Raw genomic sequence first — 26,765 nt, forward strand, 5'->3', positions numbered from 1 at the left:
GCAAAGATATAGTGGAAGGGCCATAAGATTTAAAGAGATGTCTAAAGCAAGTTATTATGGATCAAAGGCAATGCCAAAAATAAGTGCTCTTATTTTCATACATTTACCAAGTGGGACCCTAGAGCAAAATGGTCACACTTAGCATTTTCAATGGCAGGAGTTATAAGCATTTCCTCATCAGGAGTTAACCCAAGAAACAAACCGCCAACATGGTAGTCACTTGATAAATGTTTAATAAATTAAGTTATATGCCTTACCATACATACAGTTTATGGGAAAAGGACTGCAATTGATTACCAGTTGATTGAGAATATTAGGGATGCCTTCTCATTCTTCCATTTTAAGCCATGTAATTTAATATTACATGTATTAATTTTAGATATATTAAATTTAGATGAGACATTATTGTGATCCTAAACATTTTTTCTGTGTTATTTTGAATAGTTATGATTTGCAGAAACGAATCACTGAAATGGAATCCCAGAAGGAAAAAATTCATGAAGATACAAAAGATATTAACATGAAGAGCAGTAAACTCGCAGATGAAATGAAAGCCAAGACTAAAACTTTAAAAGACGTTGAAAAGTAATTTTTTTCTTGCCTTATAAAAGAAGCATTTGGCTTAGCTTTTAAATTCATGTTAAAGCTATACTTAAATGGCTCACTCACAAGACAGAATGAACACCATACATCCCATTGAGATTAGGAAACCATAATAAAGCATTCTCTTGAGTCACTCATATCATGGAAGTACTCTAGATTTCCTGGTGGGGGAGAAAAAGAAAGCTTTTCCTATTGAGTGAAAAATAATAACAGAAATCAGAAATTAGCTGTAGAGCAAATTTCTGTGTAAATGAAGCAAAAAAAATGATTCCAAGAATTTTCTGATGTATTCTATGGAAAACTTACTTGAAGGACTAAGGGGAAAAAAAATTAGAATTTGTTGTGTGAATTGAGTTAAATTTTATATTAGATGATAGCAATTCTTTAGATTTTTTTTTGTTTTTATATTCCCAAATAGTATATGAACATAGCTTGCTTTTTTTGGCTAGGAAACTCAATAAAGTGACAAAATTTATTGAGGAAAACAAAGAGAAATTTACACAACTGGATTTGGAGGATGTTCAAGTTAGGGAAAAAATGAAACATGCTAAAAATAAGACCAAAAAACTTGAGAAGCAACTCCAAAAAGATAAAGAAAAGGTAAGTATTATATAAGGTACTTCAACTATAAAACACATTAGGATATCACTGAATTTTGTTAGTGTGTGTCTAATTTTTTCCCACATTGCTTTCAATCTCTTTGAGAAGCTGGAATGCAAATATTAAACTTATCTAGGCAATAAACTATTAAGAGAAAGTGAAACTGCATCATGAAAATAACTGCCTTCCCCATTTTCAGTCATCCAGTTCGTGTAATTGGAATTGCTGATACTTCACATAAACAGTTAGCAGTATAGTTACAAGATAACTAAAAGAAGGAAATTTGTTTGGAAAATAGGAGTCATGTCCCCACATGAAGTTGCTACAGCCAGCAATTATTTTGCAATAAAGTTGTTGATAAATGTTGGTTAGATTGAAGACATTATAATCAAGCTTCATCCCAAAGACGAACCTCCTCTTAGCCTAGACATCCTTCATGTGGCATAAAATTCTGCAAATACCATATTTGAGATGGATTTGAGAATATCACTAGCCTGAGCTGACTTCTGAAACATTTAAACCTTTGGCATTGATGGATAAAGAGATGGAGTCAGGAATACCTAGGGTTCAAAGGCTTTCCTTTGGCTGTGGATAAGTCATTTAACCTCAGTGGACCAGAGACTTTTCTAAGAAGCTAAGTTACAAATGATTACCTATCTTCATTTATGGAGGGAATTTCCAAACCAATGAATCATGAGACCCAACTTTAAAAAGAGGTGGTGGGAGAGTTGTGCAGGGGCTAATTTTTTTTAATTCTAAAATAATAGGTAAATAAGAAGCACACTTTATTTCAAAAAAGCTCATTATGAGTCATTCTAAGTTCCTATGTTCTCAACTAGCTGAGGTAGATCCTCAAATATTGAAAAATATTGAAAAATAAAGATACTGAATTAGCCTGAATTGTTTCCCATTGGTGAGAATTAATTTTGGTAAATGACTAAACATAAATCATACAGGTAATTGTTTAATGTGAAAGTCAGACTTGTGTGTGCCTCCCAAGATCTTTATCATCATAGCTCTGATGTCTCTTTCAGGTTGAGGAATTTAAAGGTGTACCTGCTAGCAGTGAAAAGATAATAACTGAAGCAACAGCACGAAAAAGTATTCTGGAAAAGGAAAAGGAGAAAGAGGAGGAAAAATTAAAGCAGGTTATGGATAGCCTTAAACAGGAAACAAAGGAACTTCAGGAGGAAAAAGAGGTATATATGATTTGGTGCTATTTATTTTTATTGCTATACAAAATTCTTTTAAGTCTAAGAAGAAAGAAGTCTTTTTGGAAAAAAATATAGATTTAAATTGTTGGAAGGAAGCAAATCAGGTATAATCATGTCCCTTTGTGAAATTGCTTCAGCCAATGATTTCATAATAAAGTTGATGGTAAACAAACAATGGTTGAATTGAATGCATCATAACTAAGCATCACCCTTAAATATTCTTAACTTTTTTCCTTTAATTTAAATATTTTATTTTTCTAACTACATGCAACAGTAGTTTTTCCAGAAGTTTTTTGAGTTTTAAAATTTCTCTCCCTTTTCTCTTTGCTCCCCCAAAATAAAGCAAACTGATGTAAGCTCTATATTTATAACCATGCTAAACATAGATCGAAATTGATCCTGTTTTAAGAGAAGACTCAGATCCAAACAAGAAAGGAAACATTAGAGAAAAAAATGAATGTCCTTAATGTTCTCTAGGCAGTCCCCTCATAACCACGTTGGGCCCAAGTAATCAGTTTATTTTGTTTTTTTACTTAAATTGTGACTATCTTAGAGGTTTTGTTTTTTTTTTACTTAAATTCTGACTATCTTAGAGGTTAAACATTTTATTCAAACAGTTCCCTTTAAAAACCCAAGCCTTCATCATGGAGGTAGCCCTCTTCTTACACACACAACACACACACACACACACACACACACACACACACACACGCAGTTAATCCGCTGTCTATCGTTTCTGGAAGTCAAGACAAAAAACAAAATCTTGAATGAGTTTGTTCTTGTGTTTTTATTTTGTCATTTTGAATCTTTTTGGGAAACCTTCCCTTGGCTTACTTACTCTTCTTACCTAACCCCAGAAAGAAAATCTAAAGGATTTTTTGCTTGAATCGTCTTTGGACAGGCCTTATGCTACCTTTAGTCTCTCTTTTCCAACAGTTGTATGAGAGTTCAATAATTTACTATTTCTCTGAGGAAATATCTCTTCCAACTTTGAACAGTTTATTTTGTCATGCATTAGGGAGGGAGGGAGGGTGTGTGTGTTAAAAAATACTGTCCAAACCTATCTATGTGTTTTAGTAATTGCTACCATTTATATCATTACTTAGTTTTTCAATGTTCTTCACATATATCTTATCTTGTTGGACTTAACCACAACTTGTGAAGTAAGCATTAGTGGCACTGTCTCTGTTTTAGCAGATAAAGAAATTTAGATTCCAAGAGCTTGTGACTTGCCTTTAGTCACAGTAGAAAGTAGAAGCAAAATTTGATTCTAGGTCCCTTTTGACATTTGCCAAAAGCTTTATGTAATACTTAATAACACTAGCTATTCTCCACAATAGTTGTGAGTAGGGCTATAGAAATATGAGTAGGTGGTCATAACGGTGATGCAATCTCACTCCTCTTATCTCAGATCTTGGTAAATACAGATTTTAATCTCTGAATTGTTGATATTAGAATTTGAAGAGTCACAGAATGTGAGTCAAAAAGAACCCAACAACCATCTAACCCAATCCTCATACTGGGGAAAATTGTCTGTGTCTGTCAAATTACTTTAAAATGAATGCCAAAGAGTTGTGCAAAATGTTCTTGTTTTATTGGATATGTTAATCTTATTTCCCTGTGGGTCTGCATTATGATGCCAGTGGACTTCTGCAATTTGCATTAATAAGCATGTTCTTCAATTTTAACTCTTGTTATGTTGGGATTTTTCTGACAGTTGTTTTTAACATTGTTTTTTAAATTGTTTTTTCACATATTTGAATGCTTTCCCTTGGGGTATAGGAAGTTTAATCTACTGAACTGAAGGATGGTTCAGAATGAGTAGGGAGTATTAACGAAACTAGTCTTTGGTCCTGTTGAGCCTTAACTTTGGCCAATATCTAAATTTCTTTCATAAATGACTGAAGAATCAATATTGTAGAGAATCAAACAGTTCATCAATTCAAACTGAAATGCCTCATAAAAGTGATCTAGTCCCAGTTTCTTAGTCTGTTTTGAGTTTTTTGTTTGTTTTAATAAAGAAGTCAGAGTCTAATTGCCATGTTTGTTCCTTTGACCATTGAAGTAGAATACTGGTAGATGATGACAAGTTGAAGATGTCTAACTATAGTCGCAAGGCAGAGTGGAAGACTTAGGTCGTTATAGCCTAGCCATTGGAAGGTCAGCATGTTCAATGGCTTTTCCTTTTTCTGCATCATGCAGAAATCATGAAGAAATGAACAGAACAGCATTTTAAGTACTTAGTGTTTATTAGGTCCTTTGACCAACAAAGAGCCCTTGCACTCAAGGAGCTTATGTTTTACTAAGAAAAAACAGTCCGTAAAATAGCAGCGACAAGGGAGAGGGAGGTATGGTTTAGAGAGGTGGGAAGCAGGAGATGGGATGAGGGTCCACTGGCAGGAAGAAAGTAAAATGTTTTGGGTGACTGGCTCTTTGGGATTTAGAGCCAACTGGTTTGGCCCCCTAAGGCAGGAATACAAGATATAATAGTACAAATTTTCTCACAGACTGAAGCCTAGATTTTAAAGACCAGGTGGGTGTGGTGAAGGCTATGTCTCAAGTCCAGTGTGGAGGGTGGGGGGGGGGGGTATGCTGCTAAAGTTTATGAGAAAGGAAAAGACTGCTACCAGGATCTGGATGGGACAAGAAATTTAAACTGGGTGAACCTCAAAGAAGATGAAGTTGAGTAATGGTGGCAAAGTGTAGAAATAAAAGAAGAAAGCTCAAACTGCCTCTTCTTAGAAATACTTTCGGGGGATGAAAGAAAATTCAACTGATGGGAAAAAAGAGTGTCTGGCAACTGTGTCATCTGGTGGGAGCCAGATATCTGAGTAAGTAGTTGGCAAGAGCTTAGAGAGGAAATACAAAAAGAAAGGAAATTTGATGTTGCTATAAGAGAAACTCCAGAGAGCACAGTGGAAAGTATTGAAGGCTAGAATGATGAGAGGATGACTGGGGGTGGTCAGGAGGGATGTGATGCAATTTTGCAATTTGTTGTTCATCACATTGGTTTGGTGAGAAATATGGCATAAATTTGTCAGGCATAGAGGTTTGAGACTAGGCATCTGTGGCAGTGGGCCTCCATGATCTCAGTGGTTTCTGCAGGTCCACTACCTTGTGATATCTAGTTGCCACCTCCAGAGAGATGGTAATAGAAGCTGCAGGTGAGCTGTATGGCCACCATTACTGTGAGGGGGGAAAACTGAAAAATTTATGGTATCTTCTGTATGAGAGGGTTGTATATTTGTTAGAACCCTGTGGTACTTCTACAAAAAAGACTTTGAATCAAGACTTAATATGGGGGGACAGCTAGGTGGCGCAATGGACAGAGCACATGCAGTTTTTAAAATAAGGGAAAAAATAAGCATATGGAAGAGAATGTCTTGAAAATGATAGAAATAAGTACACTGAAAGACAGAGACTGTAGAACTGATGAACTCAACACTGATTCTTTGAAAGAAAAATAATAAAACTTTGAGCTAACCTAAAAGGAGATAGAAGAAAATCAAAATAACAAAAAATGAACAAGAAGAGATCACAATAGAAAGGGGATTAAAAAAAAATTAGGACCCAATATGCAGAATTATTTGCCACCAAAAAATTTATTTTAAGAAATGAAAAGCAATCCTCATAAATTTAAAATACCAAAATTAATAGAACACCCTATAAAGATCTCAATATGATTTCACTAAAGGAGATTAAACTAGCTAAAGAGGAACTATTAAAGAATAAAATACCTGTACTAGGTAGATTTCAATAAAAAATCCTGTCAAAACTTTTAAAGAACATTAAATACTAGATTACAAATTATTGTCAAAATGAGAAGCTAGCAAATTCCTTTTATAAGACAGTGATAGTCTTTGAACTTAACTTCTGTAATATATCTTCTTTCCTCTTCTCTTAACCCTTTTCCTTCCTGTTTGACCAATTGAGAAAAGAGGTTCAAGAGATTACCTTGTCAAGAGTTGCCACTTAGCAACCTTTGTGTACATAAAATCTTAAAACTTATATAACTTAAACTGAGATCATTTTCTCATGGGGCAGCTAGGTCGTGCAGTGGGTAGAGCACCAGCCCTGGAGTCAGGAGTACCTGGGTTCAAATACAGCCTCAGACACTTACTAATTACCCAGCTGTGTGGCCTTGGGCAAGCCACTTAACCTCATTGCCTTGCCAAAAAAAAAAGAGAGAGAGAGATAATTTTCTGCATCCTTCCTTTTCCCTTTCCATTCTAGTAAGGTCACCAGAACAGACTTGTGTAATTAAGAGTCTCTTCATGACCCCTTGAGAGTTTCTGAGGGCTTATATGCATCACCTTTCCATATTGGTATGTATATTATTTGTCTTTGTTTAGTCCTTTATCATTGTTATTCATATTTACTTCTTTTTGCTCCTACACTACTCTTTTCATCAAAAATACCTGTAAGTCATCTCATTTCACTAAAGAGTACATATATCTTTCCCGGTGTAATTAGTTTTTCTAGATAAATGATTCTTGGCTGTAAGCCCAAGCCATTTACCCTCTGGAATGTTATTCCATGCTTTCTTAACCTTCTGAAATGGTGACTGAGCAATCTGTCACTGTGTGATCCTGGCTTTGGCTCCTTGGTACATTAATTCTTTCTGGATACTTGCAGTAATCTCTTAGTGATCCAAAGGATCTGAATTTTGGATTTTCTGTTCCTGGCAGTTTTCATTTCAGAATTTGTTTCAGGAATTAAGCGGAAGAATTTTTCCATTTTCACTTTCCCCTCTGGTTCAAAACAATCTTAGCAGTTGTCTTTTTTCTTTTTGTCTTTTTTTTTTCAAGGCAGTGGGGTTAAGTGGCTTGCCCAAGGCCACACAGCTGGGTAATTAGTAAGTGTCTGAGGTCAGATTTGAACCCAGGTACTCCTGACTTCAAGGCCTGTGCTCTATCCACTGTGCCACCTAGCCACCCTATGTCTTTTTTCTCTAATTTTTTTCTCCACAATCTTTTTTTCTAGGATAGTTGTTTTTATAGGAGATTCTTTACTTTTTTTAAAAAAAGATCTTGATTTGTCATTTCCCCTCATTTTCTTGTGGAATTGTTGGCTTATATTTGAGCCATTCTAATTTTTGAGCAGTTGGTTAGTTGGACAAGTTTTTACATCCTGCCAAATTCTTGATTCGTTTTCCAGTTCTTTTTTCCATGGTATTCATTTCTTTTCCCATATTTTTCATCTAGCACTGTTGTTTATTGTTTTCAGTCTTTTTTTTATTGTTGTTTCATGTCTTACAAGAATTCTGACTGGATTTGTATTTAAGCTGTTTCATTTTTTGTTGGTTTTGAAGCTGTACTTGTAAATAGATATTTTGGTATCAGTTACTTCTGAGTTTGTATCTTAAGTGCCCCTGTCACCACAAAGGCCCTCTCTTTTGGAACCCTTTTGGTATTCATTCTTCTAACTTTTTTCCTGACAATGGTACATGATGTTGAGGCTGCACTTTGCACTCTTCTGGGAGGAATGTCCAAGCTGAGCTTCTTTCCTACCAGCTCATGATGTATTGAGTTATATGTCATGATCGCCTTCATGATGAAAAGTTCTTGGAGTTCCCGTTCCCCCCCCCCCCTTTAGGACTTTGTGTTCTATACCAAGAGTTTGTCCCTGATTTTAGAAGTTCCAGTAAATTGTTACCTCAGCCAACTGGAAAGCCCTGGAGGCTGGGCCAGAGGTCTGATTCTGCTCCTGAGATCAGAACTACGCAACCACTACCATTGTCTTCTAAACATGCTCCTTTCCCAGATCACGGCCACAGCCCAGAGCCCATGATCACTGCTCTCTGTGCAGATCCACTCCTCAACCTGCCCTGATTCTAACTTGTCTGTCTAAGTGGAGGAGGACAGAGTTGCAGCCCCTTCTGTCTGCACCATGTTCCAACTCATCCCCTGGGGCCTCTTCTTGTTCTGGTGAAAGACTCAGTCTCCAGTGATTTGCTGTGACTTTTTACCTTGGATCTCCTAGTCAGGCTTCTCTTTTGCATGGTCCACATCTTTATGGATGGGTTGTGGTGGAAGACCCAGGCTATACTTGGCCCTGGTATTCCACCATCTTCACTCCACAAATAGCCTTAATAATCTAAACTAGGAAGAACTGTCAAAGAAGGGAAAACCATAGGCCAATATCATTGTTGAATATTGACATGTTTAAAATAAAATCCCGGCAAAACAAAAAAAATTATCCAAAATAACTATTCACTATGGTCAAGTTGGATTTAGATAGGAGAGTAGTGAGAGTCAGTTAGTTTTAGAAAAACAGTAACATTTACATTCTTAAAAAATTCTGTACCACATATGCTTCTAGATGCACAGGTGTAGAAGAAAACTTTTGGTAAAGAATAACCCTAATTTATGCTAAGAAAACCTTCAACCAGGCATCAGCCTGGAATCTTATGAACATGATAAGAATAGATCTCAAATCAGAAAGGTTACGTGAGCTTCCTAGGACTTCTTGCCCATTTTAGAAAAGTTGTAAATTCTTAAAAATTCTTGAATGCGTTTTTTTAATCCCTTCAATCGGAATAGGGCCTGGCATTAAAGAGATGCTCCTTGCATGTGTATTCAGTGGTATGAGCACAAAGGGAGGCCATTGGGGGAGCCATCTGTAAGACTTCAGCTTAAGAATAGAGAAGAGGGCTTTGGGTGCTCACTATTCCAGCTGCCTGAGAAGCAATTTTGCAAATGATGCCTTTGATGTTCTTTAGGTATTTATGTTTGCAATTTTACAACTAGGGGTTAAAATCTAAAATGTTCAGATGTTTTATGGAAATATGGAAAAGTTTGGATGGTTATTTGATGTCAAACCTCAGCCCCAGCTAAATTGTAAGAAGACTGCCCTTGGCACATAATTATTTTATATTCATAAAAGTGTATGACTAAGTGTTTGTCTAAACTGTCCAGGAGAAATCTGTCCAGGTAGTACTGTCGTATGCTGTTCTTATTTCAATTTAAAACCATTTCAAGTTTAATAGATTCAATGAAATCTTAACAGACCCAAGAAAAAGAACTCATGGAATTCAATAAAACTGTAAATGAAGCTCGATCCAAGATGGATGTCGCCCAATCTGAGCTTGATATCTACCTGAGTCACCATAATACTGCTGTATCTCAATTAAGTGAGGCCAAGAAGGCCTTAACTACAGCTTCTGAGACTTTGAAAGAAAGGAGAGCTGCCATCAAAAATCTTGAAAGTAAATTGCCTCCTGCTGAACAGGACCTAAGGGATGTAAGTCTTGTTCCATAATTCAGTTTCAAGTGATTTGGTTCTTTTAAATACTGTGCTTTTATTTATTTTCAGTTTTTCTTCTTGGGGCAGCTAGGTGGCGCATTGGATAGAGCACCAGCCCTGGAGTCAGAAGATCTAATAATTTGCCATGCAAAAATAAAAAACAACTTAACATAAATTCATTCAGGAAGAAGAAAAATTTTGCTAAGAAAGTGAGAAGTTTGTTTGTAGCTTGAATTACATGGTTGTCAAGATTTGGGTCAATCAAAATTTTAATAAGCACTCTCCCTGAGTTGGAAAGCAAGCAGATATAGATCAGACGGGTGAAACCATGTAAAACATTAACATATTAATCATTTTGTACACAGCTCGAAAGAAAAAGAATGAACGAAAATGAAAAATACTTGCTTAAGTCTGTAGTCAAACATTTCTTTCTCTGGAGGTAGATCGTATGCTTCATCATTAGACCTTTGGGGTTTTCCTGGATCATTATTTCTGAGACTAGCTAAGACTAAATCATTCACAATTCTTCATTGAACGTTATTGTTGTGTTACTGTTTATAACTTTTTCCTGGTTTTATCAGGAAATATCAGTCATATAAGTCTTACTTTTTTTTCTATGCTATATTAGTATAAATAATACTACAATATATAATAGTATACTATCAGACATACTAGTAGTATATTTGCAAATTAGATTACAAGATAAATATCAAATAATCCATCGTCTTCTTAATGACATTGTGCCTCTAAGCTGAAATTCTGAAATTATTTTTAGTTTTCTTTTTCTTTTTTTCTTTATATTTTTGGTCTTTTCCCCTTTTTAGAAAGAAAATGAACTTCAGAAACTTAAAAAAGAATCAAGAGATATTGAAAATTCAGTTCAGGATCTTTTGCAAAAAGTTGAAGAAGCAAAAAGTTCTCTTGCAACAAATCACAGTCGAGGAAAAGTTCTTAATGCATTGATTCAGCAGAAAAAATCTGGCAAAATTCCAGGAATATACGGCAGATTGGTAATTTAAAATACTTGATCATTAGTTTTCAAATCATAACAAACTCTGAACTATTTGTGCCTAGTGATGATGAGCAGTATTTTAGAAGTTTCTTTAAAGTATTTCATTAATTGTGTCAGGTGAAAAAGGCATATGAATCTATTAAACTATGCATGTGCCTTAAAATGTCAAGGCTTCTGGTAACCAATTTTTATTATTTTGTGCTCATTTTACAAATTCAGCATTAGTGAAAAAGCATCAGTTGTGACAAGATAAGTTAAACTCTCCAGTTGAGAATTTATGAAAGCAAGCTTTGTTGGGTTGTTTTCTAGAAATCACTTTTGGAGGAAAAATTTCATAATTTTATAAAAAAAATCTTGATAAATACTTTATGATTTCTTAAGTCTTTATATTATTAAAAATATTATCTTTAAGTTTCTTTTTGTTTTTTGTTTTGCTTTGTTTTGTTTTAGGTTTTTGCAAGGCAATGGGGTTAAGTGGCTTGCCCAAGGCCACACAGCTAGGTAATTATTAAGTGTCTGAGACCAGATTTGAGCCCAGGTACTCCTGACTCCAGGGCCTGTGCTCTATCCACTGCACCACCTAGCCGCCCCTTATCTTTAAGTTTCTAATGACAGTCTTTTACTAATATTTATCTGTGCCTTAGAAATAAGGAAGCATTTATATTTTTTTTTATTTTAGTCTGTATTTATAAAAGAAAAGCAAGGTGCAGCTAACAGTCCCAGCACGCTGAATCCCTTAATCACCTATATCCAGAAAATGCCATAATTAGAGATCAGCCACTCCTACACTCCTACTAAATGATGGTGGGGGAGGGAGGTTCCTGGATGTTTCCTCACATCACCCTGTACCTCTGCTGGTCTGAGCATTCTTTATGAGGTCCTTTGGGTCATAAGTTAGTCATTTCCTTTTTTTTTTTTTTTTTTTTTTTTTTTTTTTTTTTTTTGTACTTTACATAGTACTACTATATGTGCTTAGTGCTTGAAGTTCAAAGCAAGAGAGAAAAAAAGGGGGGGGGTGGCTAGGTGGCACAATGGATAGAGCACCGGCCCTGGAGTCAGGAGAACCTGGGTTCAAATCTGGTCTCAGACGCTTAGTAATTACCAGCTGTGTGGCCTTGGGCAAGCCACTTAACCCCATTTGCCTTGCAAAAAAAAAAAAAAAAAAGATAGGAAAAAAGGAAATAATAAAAACAACTGAAGTTATCAGACAACAGTTAATAAAAGTGTGATTTTCAGAGATTTGCCAGGAAAAAAGCTCCAGTTGTCTTTTCTTTTTGGTCCTCCATTTGAAGAATCCATTAGAGAAAGTACACTTTTAATTGCTAGCTTGTACACTTGGCTTTTTGTCAGTGACAGCTTTGCTTGATTAGCCATTGGAATACATAAGCAGAGTGGTTTAGTTGATAGAGATTTGAAGACCTGAGTTCATTGCTCTCTGTGTTGCCTGTTGTCCCCATCACCATATGAGCCAGTCCATAGACCTCTTGTCCACTATTAGCAATTGGCTCAGAGAGCTCATCTCTGGCAGGCTGTGGGTAATTGGCAGGTTAATGGCCAATAGGTCAGTGGAGGGAGATCCCTTTTCTGATGAAATCACAAGTTGAGATACATAGGTTTTCAGTGCACCCTCTTTGGAGATAAGTTTTATTTTGGTAGAATGATTTGGGTCAGTATCATAACATGACTTTTGTTCTCTCAGGGAGACTTGGGAGCCATTGATGAAAAATATGACATTGCCATCTCATCTTGCTGTGGTGCCCTAGACTATATTGTTGTTGACACTATTGATACAGCCCAAATCTGTGTGAACTTCCTGAAGAAACAAAATATAGGAGTGGCAACATTTATTGGGTTAGATAAGGTAAGTACTTGAAGGAAATCTGTTTTAATTCTTGGAATGCCTCTTTTATAAAATCTGCAGCCTTTCTTAGGTGCAAACAAAAGAAGAGTGGTCACTTTACTTTTGAAATTATAAATCCCTTAAAATTTCAGTTTATGTTTTTAGAAACCAAATTCCTATAGTAACCTCCCTTGCAAGTTTCTATCAGAAGTTAATGAAAAGGGGGCGGCTAGGTGGCGCAGTGGATAAAGCACCGGCCCTGGAGTCAGGAGTACCTGGGTTCAAATCCAGTTTCAGACACTTAATAATGACCTAGCTGTGTAGCCTTGGGCAAGTCACTTAACTCCATTTGCCTTGCAGAAACATTAAAAAAAAAAGAAATTAATGAAGGGCATAAACAATGACTGTTTTTGATTTGCAAGTTCTTTTCTAAACAATGTTTCTTAATTTCCCATACTGTCTTCTAGATCCGAGTTTCAGAAAAAAATATGAACCCAATCCAAACCCCTGAAAACACACCTCGGTTGTTTGATTTAGTAAAAGTAAAAGACGAGAAGATTCGCCAAGCCTTTTACTTTGCTTTACATGACACATTAGTAGCTAACAATTTGGACCAGGCAACGAGAGTGGCCTTTCAGAAAGATAAGAGATGGAGAGTTGTGACATTACAGGGACAAATCATTGAACAGTCAGGTAAAAAAAAAATCCTATCTTTGATCCCCCCAAAACAAATTTAAACCGCATTCTCTCCCAAACTGACTTCTGTTCTCTTCTTCAGGTACAATGACTGGTGGTGGAAGTAAACAGATGAAAGGGAGAATGGGCTCCTCACTTGTCGTGGACATCTCGGAAGAAGAGGTTGGTAGAGATGAAACTGTGCACATGATGAATATTTACGTGGTGCGGTGATTTGATTTTTTTTTTTGAATATAAATATACTGGTGATAATCATTCTACACATGAGGGGTGAGCATTCTTATAGTTTAATGGTGGGGAGGGAGGATCTGAAAGTTGGAATTTTATTATTTTTTAGGCAGAATGCTTTCTATAAGTCATTGATGATGGATGTGCTACCTAAACAGTAGAGTGGCATTCATACAGGATTCTCTTGGACCTCTTCTGGGAGGAAAGAAAATCTATCTCTGTCTATCTCCTTCTTTCTCCTTCCCTGCATCTCTTCTCCCTTTCTCAACTTGAATTCATCAGAATGGGTTAGATACAGCCTCAATTCTTGGATGTCAGCCTCCTATTGGCTATGTTTGTTAATGCCCTTTCCAGTCAAAAGATCATTCTCCCTTATAGAGAACATAGAAGCTAACTAAAAGTGAAGTTTCCTTAGTAATAACTTCATCTTGCCAGTAAATCAAATTGCGATTGATCAGATCTTTCATTTATCTCTCCATGCTTCTCATCTACAGCTGTATTCTAGATAATATTATTTAAGGGATCTCATTCTAAGCTCTCTGTAAGTTTGTTTTTTTCTACATCTGCTTTTATTCTTTTGTAAGAGACTAATGAATGTTTTTAACATTTAGTCATTCTCAGGATATCATGCAAATAGCCATGTGTTCCAATATTTGTACTGTCTTGTCCACAGTGACATAAACATCTTTCCTAATATCTTCTCATGTTTTTGTGTAACTTGATATTCATTATTCTGTTCTAATAAATTGGCTATATCTAGAATCTGATTGTTAAAGTCAGTATTTGTGAGATAACAGCCTGTACATCTAAATCAGGGCTGTCCAACCTTTAAAAGTTTCCATTGAATCAATAGATAATATGTTTTGACTTGCTATTTTAGTGAGAGCTCTGCGGTAGCTCAGCTTCATTTCCCTAAAGCATTTAGTAAACCCACAAGGGCTGCATTTTGGACAGTCCTTATCTAAATGATTATAGTATTTGGTCTTTCATTCCAACATGGTTTTTGCCATATCCCACACCCACCTGTACCTTGAAATTGAAATTATCAAGAATTAAGGTGCATGTTCACATGTTAGGAAAGATCTATTGCTAAACAAGGTTGATTTCTCTATTTCATCTTCTTTTGCAGATGTGATTATTTTTGTCTTTTTCTTGACCTTTCTCACAGATAGCACATGTCATGAAGTGGTGCTTCTTCATTCTTAACTCTGGGTAGAATTTTCCATTAAACTGCAGCTTTTATAGGTATTCTGGTAATTGATTTACAGTAAAAATTGCATTTGGTGTGTGGAATTGATATTTTTTGGTGGTGTGTCAAGTAATTGGGTGTTGAATGGGGTGCCATTATAAGGGGTTGTGTATAGTACTAAAGGCTTTCTGGCTATGGCACCAGCAGACCCAGAAAAGATCTTCATGGGAGATATCCATGATATCCATTACAGAATAAAGAAAAATGTATGTGTGGAAGGTCTGAAATAAGAGCTGGTGATTTTCTTTACAGGTATCCCAAATGGAATCCAAGTTGCAGAGGGACTCCCAAAAAGCGATTCAAATCCAAGAACGCAAAGCACAGCTTGAAGAGGTGGTAATTAAACTACGTCACAGCGTGCAGGATATGAGGAACACATTGGAAAAATTCACTGCAAGCATCCAGGTGTGCTACTTTCAATGAGTGTCTACCATGATGAACAAATGAACTCTCAGACAATATTGTGTATATTGTTTGTTTCATTTAACCCTTGTCACAACTGATACCACAGTATTTTGCATATTTAGTCTCACTGTATTTTAAAAACATTTTACATTGCTGTAGTTAACCTAATTAATATCTTCCAATGTTGAATCCACCTTCTCTATTTCATAGAGTTTATCAGAACAAGAAACCTACTTAGATGTACAAGTTAAAGAGCTTGAAGTCAATGTCCGTGATACTGCCCCTGACAAGAAAAAACAGAAATTGCTAGAAACAAATATAAGTATTTTCAAGAAAGGTATGGGTTTGTTTGGTTTTTTTAAATGGTGATGAGTTAAATTTAGAATTCTTCACTTTGAGATTTGTGGTTTATTAGTTTGGCAATGAGTAAGTTAACCCTCCATGCTGATATTTCCATGACAACATTACATTTGTTTCTTAAGTGGTCAGAGTTCTCATTACTTTGGTTTGGTTCTCTTACTGGGTGTGTTTGAAGCTATCTCAGCTCGGAAACCTCCCAGAGACTGCTCTGATAGAAGTATTTCCAAGAATGCCAGGTGATCATCACACCTCACAGGATGGTACTGAAGTTTTTTTTAAATGAAAAAAAAAACCACATTGTTGATCACTTTTAAGATCTGAAATGATTGAAAACTCAAGCCTGCTGTTCAGAAATTGTATTTCTTTGGAATGAGTGACTGTCTTCAAATTGGCAAGTTTATTATTGAGATCTACATGCATAACACTGTGCTGGGTGTTGAGGACTTCACAAAGAAATAGGAATGACCACCCCTAGGGTCCCTTAGAATTTAATTTAGTTGGTCAAAGACTTACAGACTTGGAGAAAATCAGAATAATAAAAATTAAATGCCAACTCCATGCTGCAGAAAAAATTTAAAAGGCTTGAGCTTGTTGACATAAAATGCTCTAAGAAGTCTTGAGTCTGAATCATTTTGCTTAGATTACTTTAAATGAAAAAACTGGCCCTTTGAAATCTGCTTTTTAAAGTGTTAAATTTCATGTAGAATTTTTTTTTAAATAAACTTGATAGAGGTTGAGTTTCATCTGGAATCCTTCTGTGCCTTCATGTCAGTTGACATGTATATTTACAGTAAAGAAAAGCTGTGTATTCTTTACTTAGAATCTCAGGCATAGGCTCCTTTTTTTCTTTTCCTCCCCAGAGTATGAACATGTTGCTGAGAAGGCTGGCAAAGTTGAAGCCGAAGTCAAAAGGCTACACAATTTAATTGTGGAGATCAATAATCATAAGCTTAAAGCCCAGCAAGACAAAGTTGACAAGATCAACCAACAGCTGGATGAATGTGTATCTGCCATCACGAAAGCCCAAGTAGCAGTAAAGACAGCTGACAGGTAATGTGATCATCCTGTGACAGGATAGGACCTGGACACCATTCACCTGCCTGTGGGTCCAGGTGTTCACCAGTTCTCGCTAAGATCCTTCTTACTCAATAGGACACTTCATCATACACCTTCAATTCCAAAAGACCTATGACAAGCTTATAGAGAAAAACAAAGTATTTTCTTTTTTCAAAAATTATTTATTTATTTATTTTGGGTTTTGCGGTTTTTCCCCAAATCTTGCTTCCCTCCTCCCACCCCCCACAGAAGGCAGTCTGTTAGTCTTTACATTGCTTCCATAGTAGACATTTATCCAAATTGAATGTGATAAGAGAGAAATCGTATCCTTAAGAAAGAAAAATAAAGTATAAGAGATAGCAAAATTACATGATAAGATGATTTTTTTTTTCCCCCTAAATTGAAGGCAATAGTCTTTGGTCTTTGTTCAGACTTCACAATTCTTTCTCTGTATACGGATTGCAGACAGCCCAAAATTGTGTCCGATTGTTGCACTGATGGAATGAGCAAATCCATCAAGGTGGATCATCATCCCCATATTGCTATTAGGGTGTACAGTGTTTTTCTGGTTCTTTTTATCTTGCTCAGCATCAGTTCATGCAAATCCTTCCAAGCTTCCCTGAATTCCCATCCCTCCTGGTTTTTAATAGCACAGTAGTGCTCCATGACATACATATACCACAGTTTGCTAAGCCATTTCCCAAATGATGAACATTAACTTGATTTCCGATCTTTGCCACCACAAACAGGGCTGCTATGAATAATTTTGTACAAGTGATAAAAGCAATATTTTTTTTTGCAAGGCAGTGGGGTTTAAGTGGCTTGCCCAAGGCCACACATCTAGGTAATTATTAAGTGTCTGACACCGGACTTGAACTCAGGTTCTCCTGACTCCAGGGCCGGTGCTTTATTCACTGCGCCACCTAGCCGCCCCAAAACAATATTTTCAACATGGTTCTCTAGCCCTTTCCTAATAGGAAAACTCTAGTAACTGGCATTGACCCTAGCCCTAGAACAGAGCTCTTTAGCTATCCTAGGGTTTGTTCCTGAATTATTGTGGCCTGGAAGAGTTATACCATGAAGATTGTGAGGGATAAGAGACCGGGGGAAATGTAAAGGGAAGGACTAGGTAACAAATTAATTTTTGTTGAATGAAATATAACTTGGTTCCTAACTGAGTTTCTTTACTTGTCCTTTTCCTACAAACGGCCTACCTTTGAGTATTTGGTTATTCCGTGGCATCTCCTCCGGAGGAAAAAGAATCTTAAGTGTTTGGTAACCATTTCAATGAAAAGAGAGAAGTTGCAAAAACAGCTTTAGCAAACTTTGTTCAGTTTTAGTAGTATTCATTCAGCTAGTGAGATTTTATACTCTAGAATAAAAATAAGTAACATTCAGACCTTGTGGACTGTGAGTTCTGCATCCAGGTTGAAATATCTCTTATTCTGGGGTAGCCTCAGAATGTACGAAGAAGGTCTCCTTTTCTCTCCTTTGGGCTTTTCACATGTACATAACTTTGTATTCTTGTCTTATATGACTAGACAGTGACAGGGTGCTTGAGAAGGGTTTGGTAAATACACAAAGACCTCCTTGGGAAGTAAGTAAATGAAAAGGAAGAGTGTATTACAGATATCCTGAGTCATTAAGGAGGATAGTTTATAATTACTGCACCACATGTTTCCTGGTGCACCTGTCAGAACAAACCAATAGATTGTGACTATTCTGTGTCTGTTTTTGAATTTAGAAACCTTAAAAAGGCACAGGATTCTGTACTTCGCACAGAAAAAGAAATAAAGGATAATGAGAGGGAAGTGGAAGACCTAGGCCATGAACTAAAAAACCTTGAAGATAAGGCAGCTGAAGTCATGAAGAATTCCAAAGAAGCTGGGGTCAGTTGAGTGCTCCTGGTAATGGTTTGTTTCGGCAGGGGGTGGAGATGAATAATAAAGCTTTATTTTAAATTTAATCCAAAAATGTAAGATGTTTATGAAGAGGACTCAGCACATTACAGTTATTTAATTGTTTTATGTTTTTTCTTTCTTTTGAGGGGGTAAGGAATTAAGACCTTTGAGAGGAAAACTTTGTTATGTTTTTTTTAGGAGTCCTTGCCTGAGATTCAAAAGGAACATCACAGTGTGCTTCAAGAAATAAAAGAAATTAAGGAAAACGAACATGCCCTTCAAAACGATGCACTTAGCATTAAGTTAAAACTTGAACAGCTGGACAGTCGCATTGCTGAACATCACTCTAAAGTAAAATACTGGCAGAAAGAGGTAAGACTGCTTCTCAGGTGAATTTGCTGAAACAGCTTGCAAATGAGTTGTTTGTTGCTTCTATTGCTAGTCATGGTTGCTATTTTGGTATTTTTATTCTATCGAAATCTCAGGCTAGATTGAATACTCAAGATTAAATGAGAGAAAAGACCCCTTTTCTACTAAATCATCCAACAGAAATTTTTTTGTGAAAAGGTTATAAATGTTGACTTATTAATAAGTACTTTGTAATCAAAACTATTGAATATAATTGCACATAAATGCATTTTCATGTCCATCTTTAATAAGCCCCCCTTTAAGGATCATTGGTCATTTTCACTTAATTTTTAATTGGCAACACATCACAAAATATAAATCATAATCAATAAAATATATATTCAATTTGAGACCACGCCTTGAAAGCATAGCAGGGAGAAATAGTATAGCCAAGCCCCTTTCCACAAACTTCTCTAGTCAGATCTGGACAATTCACCAATTAAAACCCTAATGATTAACTCTAGTAAAAAGCCATAAGAAGTCATTTTTCTATGGTAGGTTAGAGTAGTATGTAGACACTGGTAGGGAGAGCTTTACACAGATTTCTCCAGTGCCTAGTGAGAAACTGCACCAGGGTAAGAGGAGATCCTAGGTTACACCATGCTCTTCTTGATAGACAAATTGATCAAGCAACCCATTTCCTGAAAATTAGAATGGACTAATAGAAGCCAGTGATTCCATGAGACAAGAAGAAACATAAACACAAAGGCAGAAAGTACAAAATTCTCCTGGAATCAAACAGCTGAGTGAGAAAATTTCTATTTCTTGCATTCCATTGTGTGGGATAAAAATCCACTTTAAAAAATAGACTCCTGAGCAAAAAAAAAAGTTTATTTTGGCTTTTCTCAAGAAAAGGGCATACTCGTAAGTCTCACAAAGGTAGTGAAGATCAAGGAGCTGCCCTGAGGTGTGACAGTCAAGCAAGATTATATGGCCTAACATGATTCCTTCCCCATCCTCTTTCTCTGTTTACTCATTGTTTAGTCTTCAGAGTTACAATCTACTCAGAAAATCTACCCCAGCAACAAAGAAAAGAACAAAAAGTTTTCATAAAATATTACCTCACCATCCAGATGGGGGGAACAACCTTCAGGATTATAACTATCTTATTAAAGTAATGTAACTTGTCTAGGAACAGTCTAGAAAACAGGTGGTGTTACAAGTCTCGTTTGTAATGCAAGGTGTGTCTTCTAAGAATAATGGTTTGGTTTTAATATTTCCTAACCCTGAGAGGACTTCACTAGGAATATTAACCCTAAGGAGATTTTATTGGGGAATATTCCACTCACCATGAACCCAAATAAAGTACCTAGACATTGTATTTAGAACCACAGAGCAAAGTAAAAGTTGATGGCATCCACTGGACACTTCAGAAAGAAATCCTAAAATGGAAAGTCCAAGGAACCTAAATTCAGATCTTCCTAGTCACAGAAAAATTACTGCAAGCAGCTAGAGAGACAGAATTCAAGTCCTGAGGACCACAATTTCGGAACACTAATGTGATTTGACAACTTCCCTGGCAAAGGAGCAGAAGGCAAACAAAGAGGAGTTTCTAGCTAGGAATAACCTGCTAGGATATTCATGAAATAAAGGACTTGTAAGCCTTCCTAATGAAAAGACAGAACAATATAGAAGCTTTGGATTTCAAACACCATTATTAAGAAAAATAGTCATAAGGGACTAAACAAGGATAAATTGCTTATATTCTAATATGTGAAAATAATACAGATGTCTGCTCTGAACTCTTAACATTGGGGTCATAGCCCTATATGCAATAGCTCTTTTTTGAGTTGACAAAAAATCTGAGGTGTTTCCATCAATTGGAGCATAACTGAAAATAAAACTATGATGGAATAAATGATTTATGGATGGTTTTAGAATAACCTGGAAGATTTGTATGAATGAATACAAAATAAAGTGAGCAGATCCAAAAGTACAATTTGTAGTGACAACAATATTGTAGAAACATACAGATCTGAAAGTCATAAAAGACTACTCACTAATTACCAGTCACACAGTTCCAGAAAACTAATAATTAAAACATGTTGCCAACCTTTTGCTAGAGATGATGGATTCAGAGTGGTGTAAGAAAGAGGTGTGTTGATGGATTTTTATTTATTGTCTTTTTTTTTCTTTCATTCTCAGTTGATAATAGAGTAGAATAGAAGGGCAGGAGATGAGTATTTTGCAGATTGGAACAAGATGAAATGTAATTTTAAAAATAATAAAATTCTATGTACATATCCTTCCCCTAAGAAATTAGAGATTACTATTATCATCCATTCTGAGTATCATATTAGCTTCATTTTTTAATATTTTATTTGTTCAGCTTTCAGGCTTCCCAATTTTACTCTCACTAGGCACCAGTTACCTCAGGCCCAATCTCTGTCAAGCTGATTTTGAGCAACTGAATTTAGAATAGAATAACAGTAGAATAACAAGTAATTTTAGCGCAATTGGAAAGGCGACCTTGGGTCATATGACTAATATGTAATCTGGTTCCTCACCTTCACTAAATACATGAGCCATTAAAGAAATCCATCTAACATTGTTCTCAGTGGTTGGAGAAACTGTCCCATTAAGTCTTTGAGTTGCCTGTTAGTCTTACATTGGAAATATTAGTCTCTGTAAGTGACAGAAATCTTGACATGTATGATTTTGTTATGAATTGCTGTTCCCTGCTGGGGTTTTTTCCCCCTGTAAATTGGTTTTAATTTAAACCGTCTCTCATCACAAGGAACATGTGAGATAGAAAGGACATAGAGCCCTTATTCTAATGACATTTGACATCTCTGTAAGCAAGTCCTTTATGTAAGGGATTTCATTGTGATAAATGTTGTTACTGAACTGACCTGCTAAAATAGTGTTTTCTCTAAAATTGCTGTCTAAAACAATTGCAGATTTCAAAAATATCATTGCATCCAATAGAAGATAATCCAGTTGAAGAGATTTCCGTTCTAAGCCAAGAAGATCTTGAAGCAATACAAAGTCCTGATTCTTTAACAAATCAAATTGCTCTGCTTGAAACTCAGTGTCATGAAATGAAACCAAACCTTGGCTCCATCGCAGAATATAAAAAGAAGGTGACTTTTCATATAAGTGTTTAATGCCTGTTAGCTGCCTCTTATCCAATGGTTTGAGGTGCTCATTTCCCAGCATTCTTTTACAGGAGGAGCTGTACCTGCAGCGGGTGGCAGAGCTGGACAAGATCACCAGTGAAAGGGAGCGCTTCCGACAGGGCTATGAAGACCTGCGGAAGCAGAGGCTGAATGAATTCATGGCAGGCTTTAACATCATCACCAACAAGCTGAAGGAGAATTACCAGATGCTGACTTTGGGCGGCGATGCCGAGCTGGAGCTGGTCGACAGCTTGGATCCTTTCTCAGAAGGAATCATGTTTAGGTTTGTCGAGGGGGGTGGGGATGCTGCTGCTCTCCAAATCTTCACAGCCCAGGCTTCATTGTTTTCTAAAGGACAGTAGGAGGAAACTGAATAGCAGAAATTGTCAGTGAACTCAATTTGAAGCAGATTTTAAAGTGAAAAAATGACAAAGTAGTAAAGGCCAGTCTGTCACAGTGTCTCTCCTCATTGATTTAAATATAAGGACGTAGAGACGTAAAGCAAAGCATGGGGCCTCAACCTCCTGAGAAGCACAAAATAGCCCCTGCCTCGGGTTGTAACCCTGGAGAAAGTGCTAGTATGGGGGCAGCAAAGTAGGGAATGGGATGGGATTCTGAGAGTCCAGGCAGCAAGAGATGGGGCACTGGGGGTGGGGAGGGGATGCTCACGGGAGAATTGTGGCCCAAGTCTGGAGGTTGCTGGGTAACTTGGGTCTCCTTGTGTTTTAGAGATTCTAGTTAGGATGGTGAAAGCAGTAGTTTGGTGCCTTGGTCTTTCAGCATCCTCATCTGTCTTATTTTTTGTACCTGCTGTAGTGTTCGACCACCCAAAAAAAGTTGGAAGAAGATCTTTAATCTTTCCGGAGGAGAGAAGACACTGAGCTCCCTGGCCCTGGTTTTTGCGCTCCACCATTATAAGCCCACACCCCTTTATTTCATGGATGAAATTGATGCAGCCCTCGATTTTAAAAATGTGTCCATTGTGGCCTTTTACATATATGTAAGTGGACTTAAGTCATAATAAAGTAAAGTATGTTTTGGGGATATCCTGTGGCCACAGAAAGAACAAAGAAATAATTGGGTATTTATCACAATGAATAGCTATTTTAGGGAAATTGTAGCTTATGTAAATGTAGCTCAAATGTCACTGATATAAGTTGGAAATGTTATAATTGATTGTTTTCTTTTTCTTTAGGAACAAACGAAAAATGCCCAGTTTATAATCATTTCACTTCGAAATAACATGTTTGAGATTGCTGATAGGCTCATTGGAATTTACAAGACCCACAACATAACAAAAAGTGTTGCAATAAATCCCAAAGTCATCGCATCCAAAGGACTTTGCTGAACCTGAACCTGTTGTGACAGCTTGATGAAAACAGGAAATCAGTGTCTGTGTGTGTGTGTGTGTGTATTGAGCTATGGTTTTTATGTTCTTCCAGTTTTGTAAATATATTTTCATAAACTTTATATATATTTCAGTTTTGCTTTTTGTCATGGCTTCAATAATAGGTATCTATGACAGTTCCCCTTTTAAGAAAAAAAAACTATCATGCTCTTTTCACCAAACCAGCTGGAGTGGAATGAAGAGGTCATGGGGGTAGGAGGGGCCTCTGCAGCAGTGGTGAGCTTCTGGGGCTGAGGGAATTATGACCCCAGTTAGATTCCCACCCACTTAACCAGCAGAGGAGCCTGCCCCACCCAGGGAGAGCATGGAACCAAGCAGGGACCTCCTCCCCAGGCTGCCAGGCTCTAATCTCAGAGAACCTCAGACCATTTAGCCCCACAGTTTTTATATGTGAGGAAAATGAGGCCCAAGGAGGTGGATTGGTTTGATTTAGTTACATTTTATATATTTGCTAAGTGTCTGTTTTGTACAACCCAGTCTTTGTGTAATAATCCTTTGTTCTCTGGCAAGTACATCTTAGTGCTTCTCCTCATCCTCTATGGATAACTTCTTGTATTGAAACAAAGAGAGCCTTCCCAAAATAGCATCTCCGGGGATCTTAGAAATGCTAGTGATGCCATCCGTAACCTACCTGCATTTGGTCATTTCTCCAAAAGAAATGTGCAGGTGAGCTGACTCCGATAACCCTGCGCTGGCCTGCCTGGAAGAGCAGGAGAGATTGTGCTAGGGTTCTCCTCCAGTCAGGGCTGGCGCTGGCCCTGAGCCAGTGTTGGAAGGGATCTGTGCAGGATCACTCACGATGAAGCAGTGGGCCAGGTCCTGGCCAATGTGTGGAACTAGGGCATGTTTCTGGAGTTCAAGCCGAGGTCTTCCCCAACTAAGTCAGAGTCTCTGCCATCCTTTCTCAACAGAAAGCTTCCTGGTATGAACAGTTTGACTTGAGATATCAAACAGTTTGTGGCTTTCTAGATGTCCCATCCTGGATCTGAAGGGTAGAAGACCCATCTTGATTTATTCAGCTTGATGCCAGAGCCGAAGGAAGGAGGGCCAGCCTTGGGCCTCCAGACCAGTAAAACTTGGGTACCAGCTCCTCCATCCCTCCTGCTGCTTTGGCATCAAGCTGAACAAATCAAGATGATCTGTCTGTTGGAGAGATCCTGCTGCTGACCTGCCCTGGTAAAGGTGGTGCCCTTGTCCCAAGGTTCTCAGTGCTAATGATGTCAGGGGACCAGTTCTAGGGCTGCCCATGAGGTAGGGGGGGCTCCCCAGCAACAAGTGGACATCTTCACAAAAAGGCAGGAGATAAACATTTGCTTGCTGTTGTCTTATGGATTGTGTACCTCTGCCGCCATCGCTGAATGATAATAACTGCTCATGTTTTCATTCTGGTCCAAGTCCCCATGGTCACCCACCAGCTTCCAAGATAGTCTCTCTCCTTTTTCTTTTGTTTTGAATGATAACCCTTGCAAGTACCAACAAATGAAGATTGTAAACAATCTGTTTTTCAAATAAAACTATCAATACTGCTTTCTGCCCCCTTCTAAGTTTCTAATTGAACATTTTAAAATGTTTCATTAAGACTATGAAAGTTGGTTTTAAGTATTAATTCATAGAAGCATATTTCCTCTGAACGAATAAAATTAAGGAAATAGTTTAGTTTTGATTTAATCACATCAGTTGCCAAAATTACCTAACAACCAACCAGAATTGGGAGAAAGGCATCTAAGACATAAGGGGGGGGGGGGGCTTAGGCTTTTTTTTTTTTGCACAGCAATGGGGTTAAGTGGCTTGCCCATGGCCACACAGGTAATTATTAAGTGTCTGAGGCTAGACTTGAACTCGGGTACTTCTGACTCCAAGGCCAAGCTGGTGCTCTATCTACATGCCAAAAATTAAAAATCTTACCAGAAATTTACACTTAAAATGACTTGCTAAATAAAGGGTTTCACCCCCAAGATGGTAATTCATGATGGTTTTACAGAAACACATTCAAGTTAATCATTTTTGTAGGATTTCTATGGCCTTGTTAATGAAGGTATTGTCCACTAAAACATACAAAGGCATTGAAATCAGCCTCGATGGAGGGAGTGCCAACACAGAGAAAGCAACATATAAACCTGTGGGTTTTATGCTCTTCCAGTTTGGTGTGAGGAAATGGCTAAGAGAATGGCCAGTCAGTATACAGAAGCAGATAAATGAGCACAGGAATAGTGTAGGATAAATGCAAAGAGCCCACCCAGCTTTTGGAGCAGCTATGCGAAGTCTCTTTTAGGGTAATCATGCTTGTCAAAATGATGTTCAATCCATTCATGACTTAGGATCGAAGCAAAACCGCAAGAGACAGTTCAGTGTGTTCTCGCACATGTGTTGTGAGATCATGTCGTCCTTGCTCTCCAAGGAGCTCAGGCAGAAACTTAACAAATGAGGTCCAGGTGATTGGTGGGCCACAAAGGTAAGCAAATTGGCACAGTTGTCCAAATTTACAAAAAGATACATCATCTACAGTGAGCGTGAGCACATCCAGCATGAAGAAGCTAATGGCACAGCTGTCCATATGGGCATTCCCCCAGTAAGGTAATTATCACCAGACTGAAACTGGACAAGGATCACAAAAAGATTCTTGAGTGTTAAGTCAATCCTGACACGCTAGAAAGGAGAACGGCAAATATAAAGAAGCCGTGGAAAAGATGCAAGAGTAAAATGGTCTGTTGTACAATTATAATTAAAAATGAGGAATCGGGGCAGCTAGGTGGTGCAGTGGATAGAGCACCGGCCCTGGAGTCAGGAGGACCTGGGCTCAAATCTGGCCTCAGACACTTAATTACCTGGTTATGTGGCCTTGAACAAGCCACTTAACCCCAATTGCCTTGCAAAAAAAAAAAATCTAAAAATGAGGAATCTGGTAGGAACTAAGAACTGACCAATATCTTGAACCTCAAGAGAAACAAAAATGGGCACGTGATTTAGACATAAAGGGTAAATTAGACAAACCAGTGCATGAGAAACTATGAGGTCCACGGATGGGGAAGAGTTCATGACCCAATGAGACTGAGAAGTTAACAGGAGATGAAAAGAATAATGAAACGTGGGCATCCATGTGTTGTACGTATAGACAGAACCAAAGTCTGAATTATTTCAGGGAGCCCAACAATCCTGAGACTCTCAGTCAAGGTTTAATTAGATTAAGCTTTAATTAAACTTAATTAAACTTTAATCTCAGATTAAAGTTTTTGCATAGATAAAACCAAAATTAAGAGAAAAGCAGCAAAAGAGTGAGGGGGAATAATCTTTGTAACAAGTTAATCTAAAAAAGGTCTCATTTTTAAATTTCTTTTATTTTTTGAATTTTACAATTTTCCCCTAATCTTGCTTCCCTCTCCCCACCACCCACAGAAGGCAGTCTGGTAGTCTTCACATTGTT

The 26,765-nt window shown here is 37.3% G+C and overlaps 1 protein-coding gene across 2 annotated transcripts in view; it reads left to right on the plus strand.

Moving 5' to 3' along the window:
* SMC4 (structural maintenance of chromosomes 4) overlaps window positions 1-24,858 on the plus strand; it is a 37,108-nt gene extending 12,250 nt beyond the window's left edge. The window contains exons 7-23 of one of the 2 annotated variants that reach the window (XM_074190839.1): window positions 445-585; window positions 1,053-1,203; window positions 2,238-2,402; window positions 9,426-9,659; window positions 10,487-10,672; window positions 12,374-12,535; window positions 12,982-13,207; window positions 13,293-13,372; window positions 14,940-15,092; window positions 15,303-15,429; window positions 16,313-16,502; window positions 18,253-18,397; window positions 18,608-18,781; window positions 21,718-21,900; window positions 21,987-22,219; window positions 22,753-22,936; window positions 23,132-24,858. In XM_074190839.1, the coding sequence (XP_074046940.1) occupies window positions 445-585; window positions 1,053-1,203; window positions 2,238-2,402; window positions 9,426-9,659; window positions 10,487-10,672; window positions 12,374-12,535; window positions 12,982-13,207; window positions 13,293-13,372; window positions 14,940-15,092; window positions 15,303-15,429; window positions 16,313-16,502; window positions 18,253-18,397; window positions 18,608-18,781; window positions 21,718-21,900; window positions 21,987-22,219; window positions 22,753-22,936; window positions 23,132-23,284 (2,887 nt within the window). In that variant the 3' untranslated portion in view covers window positions 23,285-24,858. The remainder of the gene's footprint in view (window positions 1-444; window positions 586-1,052; window positions 1,204-2,237; window positions 2,403-9,425; window positions 9,660-10,486; window positions 10,673-12,373; window positions 12,536-12,981; window positions 13,208-13,292; window positions 13,373-14,939; window positions 15,093-15,302; window positions 15,430-16,312; window positions 16,503-18,252; window positions 18,398-18,607; window positions 18,782-21,717; window positions 21,901-21,986; window positions 22,220-22,752; window positions 22,937-23,131) is intronic. The other variant, XM_074190840.1, reaches the window with a different exon arrangement.
* The last annotated feature ends 1,907 nt before the right edge of the window (window positions 24,859-26,765 follow it).

The sequence above is a fragment of the Macrotis lagotis genome, chromosome 6 (assembly GCF_037893015.1).
Source record: "Macrotis lagotis isolate mMagLag1 chromosome 6, bilby.v1.9.chrom.fasta, whole genome shotgun sequence".
In the NCBI taxonomy this organism is placed as follows: Eukaryota; Metazoa; Chordata; class Mammalia; order Peramelemorphia; family Peramelidae; genus Macrotis; species Macrotis lagotis.